The 24,045-nt window shown below is 43.4% G+C and overlaps 1 protein-coding gene across 6 annotated transcripts in view; it reads right to left on the bottom strand.

The window, feature by feature from the left end:
• Positions 1-24,045, bottom strand: part of ADCY1 (adenylate cyclase 1) — a 171,867-nt gene that overhangs the window by 46,228 nt on the left and 101,594 nt on the right. For all 6 annotated transcript variants that reach the window (XR_009558355.1, XM_035101384.2, XM_060280537.1 and 3 more), the window contains exons 5-8: positions 17,153-17,280; positions 13,636-13,794; positions 12,632-12,773; positions 33-188 (exon numbers count right to left, since the gene is read on the bottom strand). Coding sequence is in view for 5 of the 6 variants with exons in the window: in XM_035101384.2 (XP_034957275.1) it covers positions 33-188; positions 12,632-12,773; positions 13,636-13,794; positions 17,153-17,280 (585 nt within the window). In the remaining variant the exon portion in view is untranslated. The remainder of the gene's footprint in view (positions 1-32; positions 189-12,631; positions 12,774-13,635; positions 13,795-17,152; positions 17,281-24,045) is intronic.

Genomic DNA, 24,045 nt, shown 5'->3' with positions numbered 1-24,045 from the left:
TCGACAAAGGACCTTGCTTTGCCATACACTACCTTGTCGTCGTCTTCACAAGTCATCACATTGGAGAAAGGGATCTCAGCTTTGAACATTTTGCGACAATGCATAAGTTGAACCAGCAGATAACATACAGTCTTGAACTTCATTCTTTTGGCAGGCTTTATGTCAGAGAGAATGAGACCAGGAAATATCTGTAAGGATAATAATATAAATATATACCTTAGAATAATTAAATATATAAAGCAGCTGTAGTTTATGTATTACAATCAGAATAAAGGTTGGATAGGTTTAATGAACACAAAACAAATATTTGGGACACATACCTTGGGTTTTCATAAAAGAGCAAAATAAAACCATAAAAGATCACAGGGAAGTTCACAACATAACAATACAAAATGCCTGCCCATTGACAGGACCCCCCCCTATGCCCCCAATAAATGGAAAAGCAATAAATCCCCCCACTTCTTTGACAATCAACTTCAACTGCATTTCCAACTGTATTTCCCTAAAAATCCCAACATGCCAAGAGACAGATGATAACATTGGACTATGCTGCAGGCCTGCCATATACTGGGGTGGTGAACCTTGAGCCCCACCTCTCATGGGCCAAATGTGACAGGCAGGTGGGGCAGCCTTGCTCCAGGATCACAAAGGGGGCTGCAGCAAAAGCCCTGCCAAGACAGAACCTGGTGCACACCCTGGGGCCTCTTATTGGTGGCAAAATATCTTGTGTTGGTCCAGCTGCTGAAATTTTACTGCCAGTACAAAGCTGACTAAATATCCACTTCCTATAAGCACTTTCTGATGAACCTACCAAAGTCAGTCATGGGAACTAGTTCATTTAGAGCAGCACTGCCAGTTCTAAGTAGCAGAAGCTCTCCAAGGACTCAAGCTGAAATCTTGCCCAGTCCTGCCCCCCCCATCACCCTCTAACTGGGAATGCCTTGGTTTGTACCTTCACACACAAATCATGTCAAGTCTTTGTCCATACAAAAATGCTGCATATATTAGCCTGCTGCTGTTTATACAGTTGTGACTGTGGAGTTTTATGGGGAACTTCTACAATAATTGTTTTATTGTTTAAATTTTGGGTTAATTTTGATGTGGTTAAATTTGTTACTAGAAGCTGTCATCAGCTTGGTTTTATCACAGAAAGGAGGCATACATATGACCAGATAAATGGGATCGCCCACCAACTTATAACCCCTCTCCATAGACAGGTTCCTGCGCAAAGGAATAACTCCATGAAAGCGAGAGGGGTCCTTCTGTGGAGACAGCAGAGAGAGAGAGAGAGACGTTCTGAAGCGCAGCCTAGTGTCATCACGTGTTTGTGATCAAAGATGAGAAGCCACTTTATTTAAGTTGGTCTTACAGGATCTGTAACTCTGCCTCCTGTCTGAATCAGTGATTAACTGAAGAGTGCGCCTAGACTGAAGAGGAGGTGTGCATTTCTTCATTTAAGGACTATACTCATGAATGATCAGAACGGCCCAGATCCAAAAGCAGCCTCTCCCAGTCTGAGGTCCCGTAGATGTTTGGGAGTTCAATTCCCATTGGCCTCAGCCATCATAGTCAACGTTCAGCCCCAGGTTCAGCACCACCAGGCCTCAAATAAAATATTTAAAAGTGGTGAATATTTTAGAATCTGTCCTCATTTCAAAGTGTAAATGGTACATGAAAAAGCTTTTATACCTTATTGTGTTCACTCTAGATTTAATGAGCCTGCCTTGATGAAGGAGCTTGTTGTCAGAGCCGATTATAAGAAAATGGGTGTTACATATAATCCTCCTTTAAAGCAATTGTGGGGCTTGGAAATAAAGGGAACACATTCCCTGCCATCTGTTGCTGCTAACATTGAGTTTCATTCTTGCTGAAGCCAGTTCATGTTAACATCAAAAAGAACAATGCACAGAGAATACAGTGATTTGGCCACATTTCAACATTTAGAGGCTCATGGGGAAATAATGCTCTATTAAATCAGCAAGAAATGTGAATGTTCAGGCCATGGCTGCTGTGTCTTGCTCAATATACAGTAAAGGAAGAACAGTTCGGTCTCCTACTTCTCGTGATATGATGAGGTAGAAGAATAATTAAAACAGATTACATAGAAAAACTAAGGAAGTTTGGAAATCGGTCCGCAAGAGAAAAAAAACTATGAAAAGTCTTGGTGCACTGGAATGCACTGCTAAGTGACACTAAGGCTCAGTGGAAAAGCCAGTCAATAGACCAGTAGAATTCAGGCAGCATCCTGCCTTGCCAGCTTCCCAGACACTTCATTGATGCATCCCAGAGATCTAATGCTGTTAGCCAAGCTGCAAAGGAACATCTGTCGCTTCAGTAAATCAGTTGCTGACACACTAATGGAGAGGCTGCTCTTTGCTTTTCTGCAGTGATGAGAGATGACAGCAGCAGCTCCTCTCTGGGTGGGGTGTGCATTCCTCAGAAAGAGGAAGAAGCTCAGGCACAGATCATCAGCCCTTTGACCCGTGCACAAATAACAAACATGGGGGGGGCCCTTGGTGGTGTCTTCTCATGGTGCATCCTAAGCTATTTCCTTCAGTCCCACACCATTCAGTCTCTTTGTCTTCCTTCTTTCCATGAGTTTCTTGTGGCTCCCTTATTCTTCAAGTCTCCTCTGCTTTTGTCATTTGCCTCTCATCTCTGAGACCCCCAAAATAACAGGCATATAATTCCAACTACTAGCCTGGACTAGCTTTGTACTGGCCCATCTGATTAGGCCCATAGTGGCCAAACTTGGTCCTCCAGATGTTTTGAGACTACAACTCCCACCATCCCTAGCTAACAGAACCAGTGGTCAGGGATGATGGGAATTGTAGTCCCAAAGTATCTGGAGAACCAAGTTTGGCCACTACTGGCTTAGGCAAATCTGTGTCAGCTAAAAGAAAATTGGAAGCATTTTTTTGAAAAACTCCTCTGTCTGACCACTTGAAGGTGATTCCTACTTGCTGTAATCAATCAGGAAAGCAACTGTTTACAGACCTTGATATAAGATAGGATCAAAAGCGAATAACTTAGGCATTCTACATAAAAATACATGGCAAAATTAAAACAAGGCCTCTGTCTGTCTCCACTGACACCTACAAAAACTGTGTTGTCTGCCCTACAGCAGCTTATGCATAAACCCAGCCAGATTACAATGCAATACAATACAATACAATACAAATACCTTTATTGGCATTACAAGTTGTTGTTGTTGTTGTTAATTATTAATTATGGAAAATTTTGCAATGCAAAACCTCAGATAGTCAATATTAGAATTGTACGTCCCCATGAAAAAAGCTTACAGCCAGCCATATAGTATCTGAAATTGCAAATGTGCTTGCCAAAAAGGGCTGGAATTTCAGAAGTACAACTCCAATCTTTCTCAAGGAATGCACTTCAATTAAGCTTTAGTACTGGGGAGACAAGGAAGTTAGTCTAGTTATCAGTGCTGCCATTAGGGATATAAGAAGACATCATTTTTCATTCTGCCCTGTATTTGACACATGTAGCACTGTTTTATTCCACCAAAGTTCATATATCACCCAAAGCTATATTATTTGACACACTCTTTGTTGTGGAAAAATAATGCAACTTTGTTGTTGTTTAGTCGTTTAGTCGTGTCCGACTCTTCGTGACCCCATGGACCATAGCACGCCAGGCACTCCTGTCTTGCACTGTCTCCCGCATTTTGGTCAAACTCATATTCGTAGCTTCGAGAACACTGTCCAACCATCTTGTCCTCTGTCGTCCCCTTCTCCTAGTGCCCTCCATCTTTCCCAACATCAGGGTCTTTTCCAGGGAGTCTTCTCTTCTCATGAGGTGGCCAAAGTATTGGAGCCTCAGCTTCACGATCTGTCCTTCCAGTGAGCACTCAGGGCTGATTCCCATCAGAATGGATCGGTTTGATCTTCTTGCAGTCCATGGGACTCTCAAGAGTCTCCTCCAGCACCAAAATTCAAAAGCATCAATTCTTCAGCGATCAGCCTTCTTTATGGTCCAGCTCTCACTTCCATACATCACTACTGGGAAAACCATAGCTTTAACTATACGGACCTTTGTAGGCAAGGTGATGTCTCTGCTTTTTAAGATGCTGTCTAGGTTTGTCATTGCTTTTCTTCCAAGAAGCAGGTTTCTTTTAATTTCGTGACTGCTGTCACCATCTGCAGTGATCAAGGAGCCCAAGAAAGTAAAATCTCTCACTGCCTCCATTTCTTCCCCTTCTATTTGCCAGGAGGCGATGGGACCAGTGGCCATGATCTTGCGTTTTTTGATGTTGAGCTTCAGACCACATTTGCGCTCTCCTCTTTTACCCTCATTGAAAGGTTCTTTAATTCCTCCTCACTTTCTGCCATCAAGGTTGTATCATCTGCATATCTGAGGTTGTTGATATTTCTTCTGGCGATCTTAATTCCAGTTTGGGATTCATCCAGCCCAGCCTTTCGCATGATGAATTCTGCATATAAGTTAAATAAGCAATGAGACAATATACAGCCTTGTCGTACTCCTTTCCCAATTTTGAACCAATCAGTTGTTCCATATCCAGTTCTAACTGTAGCTTCTTGTCTCAGGAGACAGATGAGGTGATCAGGCACTCCCATTTCTTTAAGAATTTGCCATAGTTTGCTGTGGTCGACACAGTCAAAGGCTTTTGCGTAGTCAATGAAGCAGAAGTAGATTTTTTCTGGAACTCTCTAGCTTTCTCCATAATCCGGCGCATGTTTGCTATTTGGTCTCTGGTTCCTCTGCCCTTTCGAAATCCAGCTTGCACTTCTGGGAGTTCTCGGTCCACATACTGCCTAAGCCTGCCTTGTAGAATTTTAAGCATAACCTTGCTAGCGTGTGAAATGAGCGCAATTGTGTGGTAGTTGGAGCATTCTTTGGCACTGTCCTTCTTTGGGATTGGGATGTAGACTGATCTTCTCCAATCCTCTGGCCATTGCTGAGTTTTCCAAACTTGCTGGCATATTGGGTGTAGCACCTTAACAGCATCATCTTGTAAAAATTTTAATAGTTCAGCTGGAATACCATCACTTCCACTGGCCTTGTTATTAGCAGTGCTTTCTAAGGCCCATTTGACTTCACTCTCCAAGATGTCTGGCTCAAGGTCAGCAACCACACTACCTGGCGTGTACTAGACCTCCATATCTTTCTGGTATAATTCCTCTGTGTATTCTTGCCACCTCTTCTTGATGTCTTCTGCTTCTGTTAGGTCCTTACCACTTTTGTCCTTTATTATGGTAATCATTGTATGAAATGTTCCTTTCATATCTCCAAGTTTCTTGAACAGATCTCTGGTTTTCCCCATTCTATTGTTTTCCTCTCTTTTTTTGCATTGCTCATTTAAGAAGGCCCTCTTGTCTCTCCTTGCTATTTTTGGAAATCTGCATTCAATTTCCTGTATCTTTCACTATCTCTCTTGCATTTTGCTGTGTATTCATAAGAGATTTGATTTAGATTGTGTCTTACTAGATGTTAATTTGTTTATGTATGCCACCACAGCTGCGAGGATTTTAATTGCGAAATATTGGAAAAAAGAGGAAATGCCCTCTCTACAGGAATGGCAAATGAAAATGTTGGACTTTATGGAACTGGCAGAATTGACAGGAAGACTCCGAGATCAAGCAGATGTAAGAATGGAGGAAGATTGGAGAAAATTTAAATTATACTTAGGGAATTATTTTTGAGAGTTGAAAGTCTGAACATCTAGGGAAACACAGAAGTTAAGGCAATAGGGAGAAAAGAGGAGATTATAAAGTAGGAAAATTGAGACATCAGGATGATGAAAATTAAATGTAACGAAATAGAAACTGTTACAGATGTACCTAAAATGAAAATCAGATAGAGGGGAGTTGGGGAAGCAAAAGGGACAATGAGTTAAAAAGATGATATAAGATGATGTATGTGTTTTTTTGTTTGTATTGGTGTGTTTTTGTTTTCTTTTTGGTTTTGGTATATTGATGTTTTTGATGTTTTGTTGAGCTATTTTGGTATGTTTTTATGTTATAAAAATTTTCAATAAAAATATTTATATATAAAAAAAGATTGTGTCTTACTGGCCCAGTGGTTTATCCTACTTTCTTCAGCTTAAGATTGAATTTTGCTCTAAGAAGCTGATGATCTGAGCCACAGTCAGCTCCAGGTCATGTTTTTGCTGACTGTCTAGAGCTTCTCCATCTTTGGCTGCAGAGAATATAATCAATCTGATTTCGATGCTGCCCATCTGGTGATGTCCATGTGTAGAGTTGTCTCTTGTGTAGTTGGAAAAGAGTGTTTGTGTTGACCAGCTTGTTCTCTTGACAGAACTCTATTAGCCTTTGCCCTGCTTTGTTTTGAACTCCAAGGCCAAACTTGCCAGTTGTTCCTTCTATATCTTGATTCCCTGTTTTAGCATTCCAATCCCCTGTGATGAGAAGAACATCCTTCTTTGGTGTCATTTCTAGAAGGTGTTGTAAGTCTTCATAGAACTGGTCAATTTCAGTTTCTTCAGCACTGGTAGTTGGTGCATAAACTTGGATTACTGTGATGTTAAAAGGTCTGCCTTGGATTCGTATCGAAAGCATTCTATCATTTTTGAGATTGCATCCCAGTACAGCTTTCGCCACTCTTTTATTGACTATGAGGGCCACTCCATTTCTTCTATGGGATTCTTGCCCACAGTAGTAGATATGATGATCATCCGAACTGAATTCGCCCATTCCCGTCCATGTTAGTTCACTGATGCCCAGGATGTCAGTATTTATTCTTGCCATCTCTTTTGATCACCACCAGCTTACCAAGGTTCATGGTTCTTACATTCCAGGTTCCTATGCAATATTTTTCTTTACAGCATCAGACTTTCCTTTCGCTTCCAGGCATATCCACAACTGAGCGACCTTTTGGCTTTGGCCCAGCCACTTCATCAACTCTGAATCTACTTGTACTTGGTCCTCCACTCTTCCTCAGTAGCATGTTGGACGCCTTCCGACCTGAGGGGCTCATCTTCCAGCGTCATAACTCTTATATGCCTGTTGTCTTTGTCCATGGAGTTTTCTTGGCAGGGATACTGGAGTGGCTTGCCAGTTCCTTCTCCAGGTGGGTCATGTTTAGTCAAAACTCTCCACTATGACCTGTCCATCTTGGGTGGCCCTGCACGGCATAGCTCATAGATTATCTGAGTTATTCAAGCATGACAAGGCTTACAGCCAGCCATAAAGCTTACAGCCAGCCATATAGTATCTGAAATTGCAAATGTGCTTGCCAAAAAGGGCTGGAACTTCAGAAGTACAACTCCAATCTTTCTCAAGGAATGCACTTCTCAATTACCGTAGTACTGGGGAAACAAAGAAGTTTAGTTATCAGTACTGCCATTAGGGATATAAGAAGACATCATTTTTCATTCTGCCCAGTATTTGACATACTGTATATTCCTGCGTATAAGACTACTTTTTAACCCAGGAAAATCTTCTCAAAGGTCGGGGGCCGTCTTATACGCCGGGTCGTATTTCTTATACGGCGAGTATATCCCAAACTCTATATTTTAACTGGAAAAGTTGGGGGTCGTATTATATGCCCAGTTGTCTTAAATATGTACGTAGCATAAATTACATTGCCATTGTGTTATTCAATCCCATTCAATTTGATGCAAAGGAAATTATGGAAATAGGATGGGGAAAATACTAGATTTATTTCTGTTCCCAGGTTACGTCTTTACCATTGAGGGTAGTGGCACAGTGCCAAGGTCCGGAGGGTGCCAGAGACCTTGGGGACAGTGTGGGGAGGTAAGCGAGGCGGAACAGGGGCTTGGTGCCTGCGCGCCTCCAGCGCCAGGGTCATCCCTGCCGGTGGGAAGGCTCCGGATGCTTTCCTGCAGTCCGGAGCTCTCCCCGCTGGCTCCGCGGTGGTGATCTGGCCACAGGTTGGGGCCGCTCTCTCTCTCTCTCTCCCCTCCCCCCACCCCTCCGAGCTCCTTCCACAAGAAAGGATGAAACGGAGCCTTGTTGTGTGCATCCGTCAGAAATTGGCAGGAGGCGGAGAAGGTGAGTGGAAGGGGGAGCCGAGGTGAAGAGGGAGGATGTAAAGGAAGAGGTGGTCGCAGGGCGCTCAGGTGCTGGTGGCAGCCCCGGCCTGGCAGGAGGCATGGAGGCTGGTTCCCCTCGAGGGGCTTCCCTTTGCTCTTTCCTAGCCAACTTCGCCTCAGAGGTGCAGTTTGGAAACTCCCACCCTGGCCACCGTTCCTTGGGCTGCCCTCTTGCCTTCCCACAGCCCCCTCAGTGTACACTCAGTTTCTCCCCTTTTCCCCCAACCATAAACAGGAATGCCATAGGTATGGGGGGGATTGTTGTGTTGGCTTACTGCATGTATTTCAGGGGAATTCCCACCTCACAGTACACAGATCTGTTCTTGTCCATACAAACATGCCGAAAGCAGGAGTGGTTTTTCAGGCAAGGAGGAAGGAGAAACAGGCTTGCAATTTGAATGGCAACCTGTGCCTTGATGCAGCTTGGTTTCAGGCCATTTGAAAACAACAACAAGGCCCGTTTTCATTTGGGTGCCTCCCCATTGCTGCCTCCCCCTTGCTCCTGACTCAGCCAAATGAGGGAAATGTGGGCTGTGGAAAGGTGCACATGTTTGCGCTGGTCATTGGTTACCACAGCAGCCCTGTTGGGTGGTTGGAACTAAGCAGCAACTGAAACGTAGGGAGCGGAGGAGTTTGTAAGCGCAGCAAAAGACACCAACTTAGAGCCAGCAGGAGATGTACTAAATATCCCCGGCCGGTGTTCTCTGGTGTGTGTACATAAGGAGGAGGCCTGCTGGCTCAGATCAATGGTTCATCTAGTCCAGCATCCTGTTTCTCACAGTAACCAACCAGGAGCCTATGTAGCCCAGAAGGGGGGATGTGAAGGGGGATCAGAGGCACAGGTGGGATCTGCAATGAAAGGTTCCAGTGCTTAATGCTCCTGCTCACTATTCCATTCAGTTAACTATGCCCTTTTCCATGATAATTTAGGCGACAGGTGAAAATGTTATATGAGATGACCCTCGGGGTCCTTTCCAACCCTACAATTCTATGATTCTAACAAGGCCTTTGGCTGATTAAACAATTTATGGCCTTTTAAATGTGTTTGTGAGAAGGGCATTATCAGTTTGTTTTTCTGATGTGTATTTTGTGTTCTCATTTTGTATTTTTATGCTGTAAATTTCTCTGTAGTAGTAGTAGTAGTAATAATAATAATAATAATAATAATAATAATAATAATAATTTATTATTACCCCACCTATCTGGCTGGGTTTCCCCAGACACTCTGGGTGGCTCCCAACAGAATTGATGATGATGATGATGATGATAAAGCAATAGAACACCAGACATTAAAAACTTCCCTAAACTTCTCTGTGATCATATCTATCTATTCCATTCCTCTTCCAATCTGATCTTCTGTTTCCACTTCATCTTTCAGCACTGCAGCTTCTCAGTATTCCTAGTCCTCTCTGCTTTTGGAGTTTCTTTAAGGTTTTTTTAAAAAGGAAGAAGAAGTTTTTTTTGTATTTAGGAAATCTGAGGATACCTCTATCCCTCTTGTATGTGGGTGCTGGTGATTTTGCTACAAAAGCAATGACACTGACATCTGAACAATGAAGATAAAGGAAACGGGGTGGTCCTACAACAAAATGTTATGTGTTTCTGGGGGGAGCCTTTGAAAGTCTCGCTTCTTAGGCCTACAACTAAAAAAAGGGTCAACAACTCGGGGAAATTGGGGGGGGGCAGAGGGATCTTTGTTTAAGACAGCCCTGTCTGTTCTAAACATGGGCAAATAAGCAGACACTGCCAATTTCCATGGGCAATTTCCTGTTTCCATTTTCTTCAGAATTTTTTGACATCCCTAACTACAATAACAGCCTTGGTTCAGAAAGAAAGTACCATACATGTTCAGCATCTCAATGTGGGTATCTGTGAGTTGTACTATACCATTTCAGGTAGGGGAATCAAATATATCAAATGCATTTCGGGGGCAGTTTCTGCTGCTGCTGCTTCAGCAGCCAGAACTTCCACTACCGTATTTTTCGTTTTTTGTTCCATAAGACACACTTTTTTCCTCCTAAAAAGTAAGGGGAAATGTATGTGTGTCTTATGGAGCAAATGTGTGGTACCTGGAGCCGAATTGCCCAGCAGATCGTGTGTTTTTTTAAAAGAAAGAGCTAACAAGAGGGAAAGAGGAAGGTGCTCAGCAGCTGATTGCAAGAGATCAGGGAGGGAGATAAGGGACGCTAGCTCCCTTCCAGCCCGCCCCCTTGCCCAGGCCTCCATTGTTGAATGTTCTGCAGAGGGATGCTATTTGTTTCCCTAGCATCATGTGAGTGGCTGATTGGATTATCTGGCGGATTAGATTATCAGAAGCTGCAGAACAGTGAGTTGAAAAGAATTTTTCCCTTTGCGAAGTAAACAACTTTGAGCGGATTGATCCTTTAAAAAATGGGGCTTTTCCTCTTTGCAAAAGAAGCTGCACAACTGTGAGCTGATCCCCCCCAAAACTGGGCTTGTAGCGCAATCCCACGGACACAGGGACTGGACGCAGAGACACTTGCACTTTATTATAGAGGATGCATCTCTGGGTTATTTGTGGGGCATGGGAATCCGTTCATTTTCCCCTCCAAAATATAGTCCAGCCCACCACATGGTCTGAGGGACGGTGGACCGGCCTACGGCTGGAAAAGGTTGCTGACCCCTGATCTAAACTCAGCAATATACATTGAAAGGCTCTCTTGGGCCCTTGTTATGTTTGCAGAAAGGATTACATTGTGCTGTCTCAAATGGTTTGGGGGAGAAATACCCTTTGTAAGACAGCCAGGACATCATTTAAAGGTATATTAGCAAGTTGTGCTGGTGCTATTTGATTGAATGTGATGCTGAACCCAGGTTTCCTAACCCTGCAACTCCCTTGGAATGCTAATACAGGGGTGGCATTTGCGTTTGAGAACACACATTCCTCAAATTAAGGTAGCTTTGTCCTCAACCACAGGGGAGCTTTGTGTTCCCCCTCCCACACCGTAGTTTCCTATGAAAAGGCGTCGCTTAGCAGCCAGATAACTGAGAGAGGATCACATAGCACATAACTGACTGCCTTTTGGGGGCTAGGCATATTTCTACCAGGGGTGAAACTGGGCTTTATTTCACCCGGGTCAAAGACCCAGTTTGGTACCCCCTCCCCACAACTGTGCATTTGCACACAGGCTGGGAGCCTCAATGGTGCCCCCTGTAGGCTTCACGAAGGGCAAAAAGCCTAGCTAGCCCCCCAACAGCTACAGCCCTGTTTTTACACATCTATGTTTACCCAAATCTTTTCTCATCATCAAAGCAGAATTTACACACACCTCTAAAAGTTTTCCAAACCATTAGATAGCTAAAGATATGAAAAATAGCATTGTAAAGCACGGATGAACAGAGCAACTTCCAGCTGAAAGACAGGGCCATCCAGGCCAGGCAGCATTGCTTACAGAAGCCTCAAAGGAAGCTCCCCCCCCCCCCAGGGGCAGCTATCAGAACACTCATCACCCCAAAGGTCAGTGGTCCAAACACAAATATTTATGCAATACAAACAGCCAGTCTGCCCAGTTCCTTACTCATAATTGTACATAATTGCTGCAGATGAAACATCATTTTAAATGTTTTATGTTCTCTATCCTTACAAATATCAGAAAGACTTGAAAAGACACCATGCTCGCATGCTGAAATGTAAAAACAATGGTAATGATAATGATGATAATAATTGTTATAATAGTTTTATTATTTGTACCCAGGGCCAGCTCTAAGGCAAGGCTGGGTGGCACAGGGCGGCAGGCCACCTGGGGCGCGCTGCGCCCACCCGCCAGCCACAGTGGGAAACGGGGCAGAGGGGGCGCCGGAGCGATCTTCGCACCACAGCACCAGGGCGTCCAATATGCTTTAGACGGCCCTGTTTGTACCCCACTTGCCTCAGCCACTCTAGGTGGCTTCCAACAGATATAAGAACACAATAAAACAGCTGCCTTCAGATGTCTTCTAAAAGTTGTATATTTATTCATCTCCTTGACATCTGATGGGAAGGCCCGCTGCCTGGTTCCCTGTAACTTCACTTCTCTCAGTTTGTAAAGATATGAAGTCAACATTTAAGGGCACAATGAATGATTTCAGTGTGGTTTGCACAAGAGAACTTTCAGGTAAAGTGTTCTGTAGAATACTAGTCTAATAAAAAAAAGGAAAATGATGGATGAATGTTAGTTACTAGCATCATGCTTATTTTTTATTTACATTTCAAGTATTTATAGACCGCTTTTCATCAGAAAAGATCACAAAGTGGTTCACAAAGAAATCAAACAAGTAAAACACAATATATACTCCCACTCACCCAATAATCACACAAATTCCATGCCATTTTATTTTAGACTGAATACTTTTTTGTTCAAATGTCCCAGTTCTCTAAGTGTCCACAGTGTTCACAGTGAAATAGATTGACCATCTATCTGACATGGAGTGTTTTAGCTCAGCATTTCCTGTTCAATTCAAGTAGAAGTTCAGCTCATAGATGAAAATGCACGTGAATCGTCTATGATGTCACAACACCATAGAAGAATCAGACCACAAAGCCTATGCAGTTAGCAGCCAGAATGAAAGACATACCTTCCTCCGGTGAGATGGCACAATGAAAAAGGTCTCAATATTATGCTTCTTCAAAAAACTGTTCCTTTCATGGCCAAAGCCTGGTTCGACCTCGTAGTCCCCATTGAGGCACTCTAAGGTGGTCTTTGTAATATGCACTTTCCTAGAGATTAGGTGGGAGGAGGCAGGAAAAAAGACAAGTTGTCAGTGCCTTGAAACATCTGCTAGGTCACCATTTTTTTCTAGCCTATGTGTATACACACACACACACACACCACACACACAGGGTGAAGAAGGGTGTTTGCTAAACCCCAATCCAAATCCTCAACAGGTTTGGCTGGGGAAATCTTGGACATTCCCAAAAAGATTGTCTCATCCAGTTTGGTCCTAGCACCAAATCAATAAATGTTTGCAATGTATGCCCTTTCAACAGAGTTGGTGGCATATTAACACACTGAGTGGCATGAAGTCTTGCCATGGTGCTGACAATGGAGCGACCCCTCTGACATTTGCAGATGCCACAGGCTTTTCCTGCAAGAATTCACCACCCTTCACTGGGGCCCTGAATACCCTTCAGCAAAGGCGCAGCATGTGTCAGTGGTGCCTGGGGTGCATACCACTGGCGCTGCTGGAGTGACTCCCTGCCACCCAGCAGAGCTGCGCTGCACACCTGCCCAAAGGGCATACCCACACTGCCCTGCCAACTCTGTGCTGTTTTGCAAGGTTGCAAGGCTGCGTGAAGAGGCTGCAGGAGGCATGTGCCATTCTGGTTCTTTTCATGCAGCCCTGCAGCATCGCAAAACGGTGTGGGGCTGGCAGGGCAGCATGAGTGCGCTCCTTGGGCACATGTTTGTTGTGCCCATCAAGGGCCATGGGGGGCAGGAGCACAGTGGAGCAGGGCTGGCAGGGCAGTGAGGAGCAAAATCACCCACCCCCAAAAATGCACCCTCCCAGGGCACCCGCCCCTCTGCCCCCCCCCCCCCGACACCACTGGGTGGGTGGCAGAACTTCAGGCTGAGACTTACCCAGGCAAACCTCCAGCCTCCATGACATTAGCCAGAGTCACATCATTTGACCAAACATCATACTGCCATTTGCGAAGGCCCAGGACACCACAAAGCACCCTTCCTGTGTGCAGGCCGACCCTCATGTTGAGATCTACTTCAGTGGCTTCAGCTACTGATCTAGAAAACACAGAATCAGAATGCAGTACATTAGAGAACATTTATTATCATCTTTCCTCTTTCTGTTCCCCACAAGGGTAAAAGCTCCAGTGTATACAATACTGTAAGGCCAAAACACCCGGCTTATTTTCAATTCCTTGGATGTGGACCACTTAGTCATGAAGATTAAACTTTGTGTTATCTTTTAATCTTTTTATGATGGCCACAGCATTTCAAGACTTGATTACTGCAATGCACTTTATGTGGGGCTACCCTTGTGCTGCATCTAAACGGTTGATAGGGACAGAAACCTGGCTCCATGATAGTACCACCTGAGCCCTTTTATCCCTTTGGGGGCATGTCTGTTGGTGGTCCTCCAACTAGAAGCTGTGCATGCAGGGTTGTGGGTCTCTTGATTGGGATTAGACAGACACTCTCTTTGCAGAACTTCAGCTGCATGGCAAGGACTTTCTTCTCCCCGTGGGCATTTTAAGGTCGTGTTCCATCTGAAGGCAGCCCTGTTTAGGGAAGTTTTTAATGTTTGATGTTTTATCGTGTTTTAAATATTCTGTTGGGAGCCATCCATTATTGTTATTATGTCTCTCTGTTGCTTTATTCTCTGTATGCTTTGTTTTTATGCACATTGCTTAGAAATGCTAATGGTTAAGTGGTATATAAATGGCATAAACAAATAAATGACATCACACCAAAGACAGCAAAAAGCAGCATGATCTTGTAACAGAATGGCTGAGGTTTTTTCACCTGAAATGTATGAGGTTACAGCACTTCTTCATTGTAAAGCTGTTTTTAGGGCACCTGTTGATATCCTCTCCTCTCTTGCACAGGCTTCTCAGGTTGCTTTTGGTCAGTGCACAGGGGGTCCAACTTGAATAAAATGGGAGGTAAGCCCCACCCTGCATAATCGATCCCGTGATATGGTGCATGCACACCATTTGAAAGGCAATGCCCATCAACTGGAGGGGCAGCCCCCTCAAATATTTTATGGGAGGAGCTGGCTCATATGCCAGTGCAGCATTGTCTGCTGAGCCGCCTCACTCAGGAAACAATGCTTCCAGGCAGAGGACGAAAAGCAGGACCTACAGGCAGAAGAGCAGCAAGATCTGTGGTGGAAACCGCAAGCAGCAGCTACTGGGGGTGGGGGCATTTGGCAGCAGGGGCAAGTACACAGGGGATTGCCCTCCAAATTTTGTTTTAAGAAATAGCAAAACCAACATATACCTTGAGTACAAGCCCTTGTGCAGCCAGCTGCATTTGCCCCTTTCATATCACTTTGGCAGCTTCATTATAAAGCAATCTGAGGGAAGAATTCCTCCTTTACTCTCTCAGTGCCCATCACTATAGGAAGACACAGTGAAGGCAGGCCTACATGACCTGCAACTTTCAATGCCAAATACAAATTTGAAGGATGCACAACCCTCCCCCCCCAACATTGGCTAACCAATATGATCTTTTGAATTCATATCCTGAATTTCCTTTATTTGGACTCCCAGGTACCACCTGTGATTCATGGGTGTCCCATGATCCCTTACACCAGGGATGTTGCTGAGCTACAACTTCCATCGACCCCAGAAGGACATCCCCAAGGACCAGGCATGATGGGAGTTGCAGTTTAGCAACACCTGGAGGGTCAAATGTTCCTCAGACCACATAAGAATGAAGGAAGAGCCATACCAGATAAGACCAAAGGCCAACAGCATCCTGTTCTCACTGGTGAACCAGATACCTATTGTAATGATTTCCAGGCAGGCTTCCAAGCCCAGAAAATAATTAACGAGTCTCTGGCAGTTTTAATGATTTCATTTATTCACAATACAATCAGAGCGGTAGCCTTCGGCTCCATAGATATCAATTGGTCACTCTGAGAAATCACTTGTGTCACAACAGGAAAAAAAGCCTTCCCCCTTTTGCACTTCTGTTGCAAATCTACACTGCCCAAGGACAAGCTCCCAGTCCTCTGCCTATCTGATTGTTGCTTAGTAACCCCCCCCCCCCCGTGCCCCTCTTCCCCTCCCTCCTCTTGCGAGCTGTCTGTGTCTGCTCTAACTAACTCAATGAACTCTTGGGGAAGGGGGGCTGAGCCCACTTCCTCCTGCTGCAATTAAAGAGTCAGACTCTTTTTCTCTTCCATCTCCTTCATCAATCACTTACCGTATCTCGGCATGCTCCTGACACCTATAGGAAGCCTGCAAGGAGGACCTGAGTGCAGCCCCATTCTCCGCACTTGTAATTCCCAGCAACTAGTTTTCAGAAGCCCATTGCCTCTCTTACTGTCAGGGAGTTCTTCCTAATGTTTAGGTGGAAACTTCTTTCTTGTAGCTTCAACCCATTGCTCTGTGTCCGCTTCTCTGGAGCAGCAGAAAACAACCTTTCTCCCTCCTCTATATGACATCCTTTTATATATTTGAACATGGCTATCATATCACCCCTTAACCTTCTCTTCTCCAGGCTAAACATGCCCAGCTCCCTAAGCTGTTCCTCATAAGGCATCGTTTCCAGGCCTTTGACCATTTTGGTTGCCCTCCTCTGGACACGTTCCTCCAGGTGAGGTCTGACCAGAGCAGAATACAGTGGTACTATTACTTCCCTTGATCTAGATCAGACATCCCCAAACCTCGGCCCTCCAGATGTTTTGGACCACAATTCCAATCATCCCTGACCACTTGTCCTGTTAGCTAGGGGTCATGGGAGTTGTAGGCCAAAGCATCTGGAGGGCCGCAGTTTGGGGATGCCTGATCTAGATGCTATGTATACTCCTATATTTCTACTGTGTCAGACCAAGACGGCTACCTACCTGAATCTGGAAGATAGTTTACATTCTTGTAAATAGGAAAGGATGTAGCATATATGACCCGTTTCTTTAAAAGGTTTGGAAGCTCTCCTTCCTCCTTGGATGGGTGTTGTTTCCTCCTTAATCCAGTTAGAATTGGCTTGGCCATGGGTGCTTCTGTGTGTGTTGTTACTGAACATTTCTGAAGCTCCTTTGATCCCTGCTCCTTCTTGGTCTTAGGGTAGGCATGCAGAAACAACATCTCTTTCCTCTGGACCCACATCAATCAATAAGGAGATGCTACTGCAGGGGGAGGCAGGCTATAGTTTCCCATGGCTTCTGAATGGGAGCAGCTCCCAGCTCTGCTGTATCAGCTGGCGAGGGTGGAGAAGGAACTTCTCACTCCCCTCCTGGAGACCCTGAAAAGGGCTGGGTGTGTTCTGGTATGCGTGGGAGTGTGGGGTGTGGGGTGACCACACTCACCACTGACATGTGGCCCCTGGGCTGCTTGCTATGAAACAATGTGGCCCTTGGGCCAAAAAAGGTGAGCCACTCCTGCTATGGAAGCATGCAAGCCCGTGAAGAACTTACGTGATAGTGTCAATCATATCCAATCCCATTTCCACACAGCAGTGGGCGTGGTCTGTTTTGGGCTGGGTCAGTCCTGACACACAGTAGTAACAGTCCCCTAAGATTTTTATCCTTCTGCAATGATTTTCCTAGAAAGAGAGAGAGAGAGAGAGAGAGAGAGAGAGAGAGAGAGAGAGGTTTTTACTGCGGCAGTACATGTCTCTACACTTCTGCATAACATGTTCTCTAATAGTATTTCCATAGCTCTATCACAACCCCCCCTGATGTGTGCAGCCTTTGGCTTAACACATTAGAGCTCAATTACTACTGAAACTAACAGACAGGTTCCACATACTGCAGTGTCATATGGGTACCGGCACCTGTGCATATTCAACCTACGAATTTTAGGATTCATGTTTGCCTTCCCTTTCTCTTCCTCCTTAATTTCCCTTTGGTTGAAATTTAAATTGTGAGCTGTTTGGAGCAAAGTATATGTACACAAAAACTTTGGCTGTGGCTCTTTTTTAGAGTATGGGGCTATTCCAACACTCCTCTATTTTTCTACAAGGATTGAGGAGGAATAGCACAAAACTTCTCCCCTTTAGGCTCACTTTGCAAGTTTAGCAATGACAATACAATTTTTCTGTATCAAAGTAGTTTATTGCATTAGCCATATGACCATAGCACATGTACAAACAAACAGGTCACTGTCACACAGCAATAAAATCTAACAAATACAGTTAGAACATTAAATATAAAATCCAGGAGAATGCGACTGATTAGGTAAAGGCGAAAGCAAGGCATGTTGGCTAAAAGTTTAACAGGAATTTACATAGGACTGGGGCTGGACTAGTTAGCCAAGAAAGCGGCTCTGAGTTTAAGGGCCTGTAGAATGTAGATAGCTACGTCACGTGAAACCAGGGGGTTGGCGTCCACCAGTAAGTACTTCATGTGATCGATGTCCCGTGCGATGGTCGTCGGGATTAAAGGAAGAAGCCTGGATCTTACAGAATCATAAGGAATGCAAAGTCTGGAATAATTGCATTTGCAACAATTCGTTTCTCACTGCAAGTTCACATCTTTTTCAGGGCAGTTCTAACATCTTTCTCGTTGCTGATACCATGCATGGAACTAAGTAGCATATATTCTGATGGTATATAGAGATCTCTGACTTTGATATGCTTGACCTACCTTCTGAGTCAGGATTGCCAGTGCTCTCAGTGCTATGTTTATGCCAGCATGTCATTATCCTGCCAAGGGCAGCTTGGTAGCCACATGTGAAGGGAACAGAATGTGCCACACTAGGAGGACAATTGTGAGAACTGGAGATCATTCACATCCTATTACTGCGGTATTAATTTGTGTCAAGAGCTTTGGAACAATACCAGGAATCTGTAAATGCACTGTTGCAGAACTGGAGATGATTCCAGTTTGAAGAGGTGCAAACCTCCTTGCTGCAATGCATAGTTCTTCAAAAATGTGTAAGCAGATTTTCCTATTTGTCTTGGGAAAGGCAGTCTACCGTCCTCTTGCCCTCCTACTCACAAGTCTTTTTGTTCCTTCCTGAGTATGGAGACCATTTTTGCATTTTGTGCAATATCACTGCATGGCTAGGGTTCTCTCCTCCCATTCTAATCTGGAATTTCCAGCAATAATTTGAGCAAGTACAACACCAATTACCAGTAGTTCCAGGTAAAAATGGAGAGGAGCTAATTTTCTTAAATTAATTTTTATGTTCATTTGTATTTTTTGTACACCACAGAACTGTTTGTCTTAGGTGGTTTAGAAATACTTTTCAATCAATAATGAATAAATCAAAATGTCGACAAGCAATTCAAAGTAGTAAACAACCAGATTTGGGGAATTTATATTAGAGAACAGATATTCTTTTCATGTAGTTCTTTTGGAAGCACTTCAATGTGAATATCAGAAAATATTTATTTATTTATTTATTTATTTATAACCACCCATTTGGCTTCCAACAAAATACTAAAATACAGTAGTCCATAATAATAAATTAGAATTCTATAGAAATTGGAAGAGAAACTATGGGAATTCGAGAATGGTAATATAATACTAATGGGAGATTTGAATGGTGTTGTATCTATTGAAATGGATAGAACCAATAGAGAGAAAGCATTGAACTCAGGCAGACTACCACTCTCCTTTTTTCAGTAGACAGACAATTTTAACTTGTATGATACCTGGAGATTAAAATATCCTACTGAGAAGGATATTACCTATTTCTCCAAAGCTCAAAAATTCAGGAGGGAGAATTGATGCAATCTGAACCTCGAAAAAACTGACTGAGTTTGGTGAAAGTAGAGATTTTGAATAAATCATTGTCCAGTAATGATATATATGAAACTTAAAAAACAAACCAAAGGAAGGTGGAGAATGAATGATAATTTGTGGAGAGACGAACAAAAGGTGGATAAAATAAAAGAAATGCTGAAGGAATTTTTTGATATAGAATCTATAGATGAGAAACAAGGGACAGACAGGAAAATAATTTGGGACGTGAGTAAGGCATACATGAGAGGCATTGGAATACAACAAATGGGGACAATAAGAAAAAATAAAGAAAATAAATAAACGAACAGATAAGGGAGAGAAAAAAATGGACAAAAAATCCCCAAAATGAGAGAATATTACAAAATATAAAAATTGTACAATCCCATCTAAGCAATTTAATAAATAAAGAGGTAGAAAATAAGATTAAATGAACAAGGCAAAGGTACTTTGAATCAGCTAATAAACCCGGTAAAATGCTATCCTGGCTAACACAGGAAAGACAAGCAGAAAGAGTTATAAATAAGATTATAGAACAAGGTAAGGAAACCACAGGCCCAGATCAAATAAAGGTAAAGATCAGAAATTTCTATTAAAATTATATGAATTTGAACACAAAAAAGAGACTAAAATTAAAATAAAAAATTCCTTCAGTAGCACCTTAAAGACCAACTAAGTTTTTATTTTGGTATGAGCTTTCGTGTGCATGCACACTTCTTCAGATACCGAAAGCTCATACCAAAATAAAAACTTAGTTGGTCTTTAAGGTGCTACTGAAGGAATTTTTTATATTTTACTTCGACCCAGACCAACACGGCTACCTACCTGTAACTAAAATTAAAGACTATGTCAGAAAAAAATAATTTTCCGGAAATTGAAAGTAGTGAATATAGTTATTTAAATTTGTGTATAGAGACTGAAGAGATTTTAGAGGTAATTGAAATTGAAATACTTTATTGTCACTTGTACAACTTGTATACAGTGAGATTACACGAGCACCCCCACTCAGCTCTCTTAGTCTTAATTCCCCTCATTTACTGACGCACACCTACCAAACCCGAAAGTCAGTTGCCCTGTTGTTATCTTTTCATTCAGCAGCCTAATAGCCCATGGATAGAAGCTGTTCTTTACCCTGTTGGTGCGTCTAATCACGCTTCTATATCTTCTGCCCGAGGGCAGGATATTTTAAAAAGTGCCGGCCAGGGTGTGAATCATCCCTAAGAATTTTTCCTCACTCTCCTGAGGCAACGGTCTTCCACGATGTCATCCAGCTGTTTCACGGGGCAGCCCATAATATCTTGTGCTGTATTCACCACCCTCTGTAGGCACTTCCTATCTGTTGATGTCAAGCCAGCGTACCACACCGTGATGCAGTATGAAAAGACACTATTGTAGAAGGAGATCATCAAATGTTGATTGACATCATTCTTTCTCAATATTCTAAGGAAATGGAGTCTCTATTGGGCTTTCTTAACCACCTGGGTTGTATTGATTTTCCAAGTAAGGTCTTCACTGAGATAAACTCCTAGGAATTTAAAGGAAGAGACTCTCTCCACACAGCCCTCCCTGATGTGCAGCGGGGCTAGTTCTCCTCTCTTCCTCCAGAAGTCCAACACCATCTCCTTTGTCTTGCTGATATTAAGGTGCAAGTTGTTCTCTATACCATGTAGATATTTTTGGGACCTCCCCTCTATACGCTGATTTGTCTCCACCTGTTATTAAACCCATTATGGTGGTGTCATCTGCAAACCTAATAACTGCAGTAGACGGGTCAGATGATACACAATCGTATGTATACAATGAATACAGGTAGGGACTTAGCACACATCCCTGTGGTGTGCCAGTGCTGATTTTTTTAAGGAATTAGATGTTACTTGTTCAATCCTCACTGTTTGTGTCCAATATATCAGAACGTCTTTAATCCAGCCACATATGGTAGAAGAAAAGTTCGTGTCAGTCAGCTTTTTAATGAGGATGTCCGGAAGGATGGTATTAAAAGTCGAGCTATAATCAATAAACAACATCCTGACATAGTTCTCCAGTTTCTCTAGATGACTTGCTGCAAGATGAAAGGTGGTAGCTATTGCATCATCTGTGGACCTATTTCTTCTAAAGGCAAACTGATGTTTATCAAAGTCTGGTGGAAAGCAAGTTCTAATGAGTTGAAGGACCAGTCTTTCGAAGCATTTCATCACTACAGATGTTAATGCAATAGGTCTGTAGTCATTCAGGCAGGTAATTGCCATTTTCTTTGGAACTGGGACAATAGAAGTTGCTTTCATGCTGGAACACAAGCCGTTTGCAGGGAGATGTTAAAAATCTTTGTCAGGACCCCTGCTAGTTGATCAGCACAATTTTTGACCACTCTCCCAGCATCCCATCTGCGCTAGCTGCCTTCCTGGGATTCATTGCCTTCAATGCAGCTTTCACTCGATGATCATATAGAATGAGTGGCTGAGAGTTTGAAGGCTGGCAGGCAGGGGCTAAAGTGTTCAATCTTTTAACCTCGTAGCGAGCAAAGATGATGTTCAGCTCCTCTGCCAACGTATCATCAGCCTTAACCATGTTCCTCATATTGCCCTTGTAGTTGGTTAGGTGCGGCAGTCTTTGCCATACTTGTATCATGTTGTTATCAGCTAAATAATTTTCCACCTTAAGCTTATATTGTTCTTTTGCTGCCTTTACTGCCTTATGAGATTTGTTCCCTGTCTTAAAGGCAGAATCCTGGGTTTTCAGGAGTGTTCTTACCTCAGCAGTCATCCAGGGTTTACAGTTCCCATAGACTCCAATGCATCTCTTCGATGTTAGGTTATCGGCGCACACTTTAATATAGGAAAGTGTAGCATCTGTGTATCTATGCAGATTTTGATCTTCAAACACATTTCAATCAGTGCTCTCAAAACAATCCTGGAGCTGACTAAGAGCACCTTCTGGCCTTCTGAAATTTGCAGGTATGCATGTGTTGAAGGACAAGGTTCACGGGAGTAGGAAGAGACAAGAATGAGACATTAATTTGGTAGGAAGCGGAAGAGACTTGGGGCACAGGTAGTCTTTTCATCACTCCTTCCCGTTGAAGGTTGTGGCCCAGGAAGAGAGAGGAAAGTAGTTGAGTATGAGTATACCACTGGCTGTGAAGGAAGGGTTTGGCTTCTTGCAACATGGTCTCCACTTCCTTGAAGAAGGACTTCTGGTGAGAGATGGGCTGCATCGCACAGCAGTTGGCAAAAATGTGTTTGCTAAGAGTCTCATGAACCTAATCAGGAAGAGTTTTATACTAGATCTTGAGGGGGAGGGAGACAACGTTACAAACAACAGAAGAACACCTAGTACTGGGGAGAGTAGCTTCACTGATGCACAGTAAATTGAGGTGGTATTCCAGATACCTGCTAAAGGGCAAGAAGAAAGCAGCTTGAGGGAACAACTCATGGTTTCAGTTTTCTCTAAATACACAGAGACAAGCAAGACAAATTGGAGCTTTTAGTACAGCATGACAAATATGACCTGGTAGGTATTACTGAAACCTGGTGGGATGAGACTCATGACTGGAATGTAGGAATTGAGGGGTATAACCTGTTCAAAAGGAATAGACCAAACATGATGGGAGAAGGAGTAGCATTTTATGTACGTAAAGGATGTGTACACTTGTGAAGAAATTCATGACTTGGAGCATGGAAAGCAGATTGAGAGTATATGGGTAAAAATTGTAGGAGAGAGAAACAACGGTGACCTTACTGTGGGTGTCTACTTCTTCCACCTTCTGGGCAATGAAATTGTCAGTGAGACAATGAATGAATTTGTTGGACCTTACATTCATAGCCAAAGAATTGATGCTTTTGAATTATGGTGCTGGAGGAGACTCTTGAGAATCCCACGGACTGCAAGAAGTTCAAACCTATCCATTCTGAAGGAAATCAGCCCTGAGTGCTCACTGGAAGGACAGATCCTGAAGACTCCCTGGAAAAGACCCTGATGTTGGGAAAGATGGAGGGCACAAGGAGAAGGGGATGACAAAGGACGAGATGGTTGGACAGTGTTCTCGAAGCTACTAACATGAGTTTGACCAAACTGCGGGAGGCAGTGCAAGACAGGAGTGCCTGACGTACTCTGGTCCATGGGGTCACAAAGAGCTGGACATGACTAACAACTCAACAACAACATTATTGGCAGAGTTTGAGTTCCAACAGATATTGGGGAAGGTGTAATCTCCCATGACTTCTATTTCTCTCCTTTTTTCATGTTTGGTAATCTGCTCTAAGAAGACATCATCCAAATCTTCCGTTTAGCTTGGCAGTCTATAGCAGACCCCCACTGTATTCATGCTGTAGAGGGCTGGGAAATGATGCAACTTCTCACAACGTTATTCCAGTACTTTGATGGGGATGATGACACTGGCCAGTAATTGTGCTGCCTGATGACGGGCTCTTGGCTCTACACCTTGCCAAACTCCATGCGCTGCAACTAATGCAGAATGAGGTCACTAGAAATCCACTTCAGCCTGCAAGATTCATTACTCCCACATACCACATCCCCACTGTGTGCTAAACGCACAACAGGGAATTCATAGAATCCTCGTAGAGTTGGAAGGGACCATCATGCAGAGATGAGAAAATCCAGACTTGCTG

The sequence above is a fragment of the Zootoca vivipara genome, chromosome 12 (genome assembly GCF_963506605.1).
Source record: "Zootoca vivipara chromosome 12, rZooViv1.1, whole genome shotgun sequence".
Lineage (NCBI taxonomy): Eukaryota > Metazoa > Chordata > Lepidosauria > Squamata > Lacertidae > Zootoca > Zootoca vivipara.
Note: the sequence above shows the minus strand (reverse complement) of the source record. Positions and strands in the feature narration are given on the sequence as shown.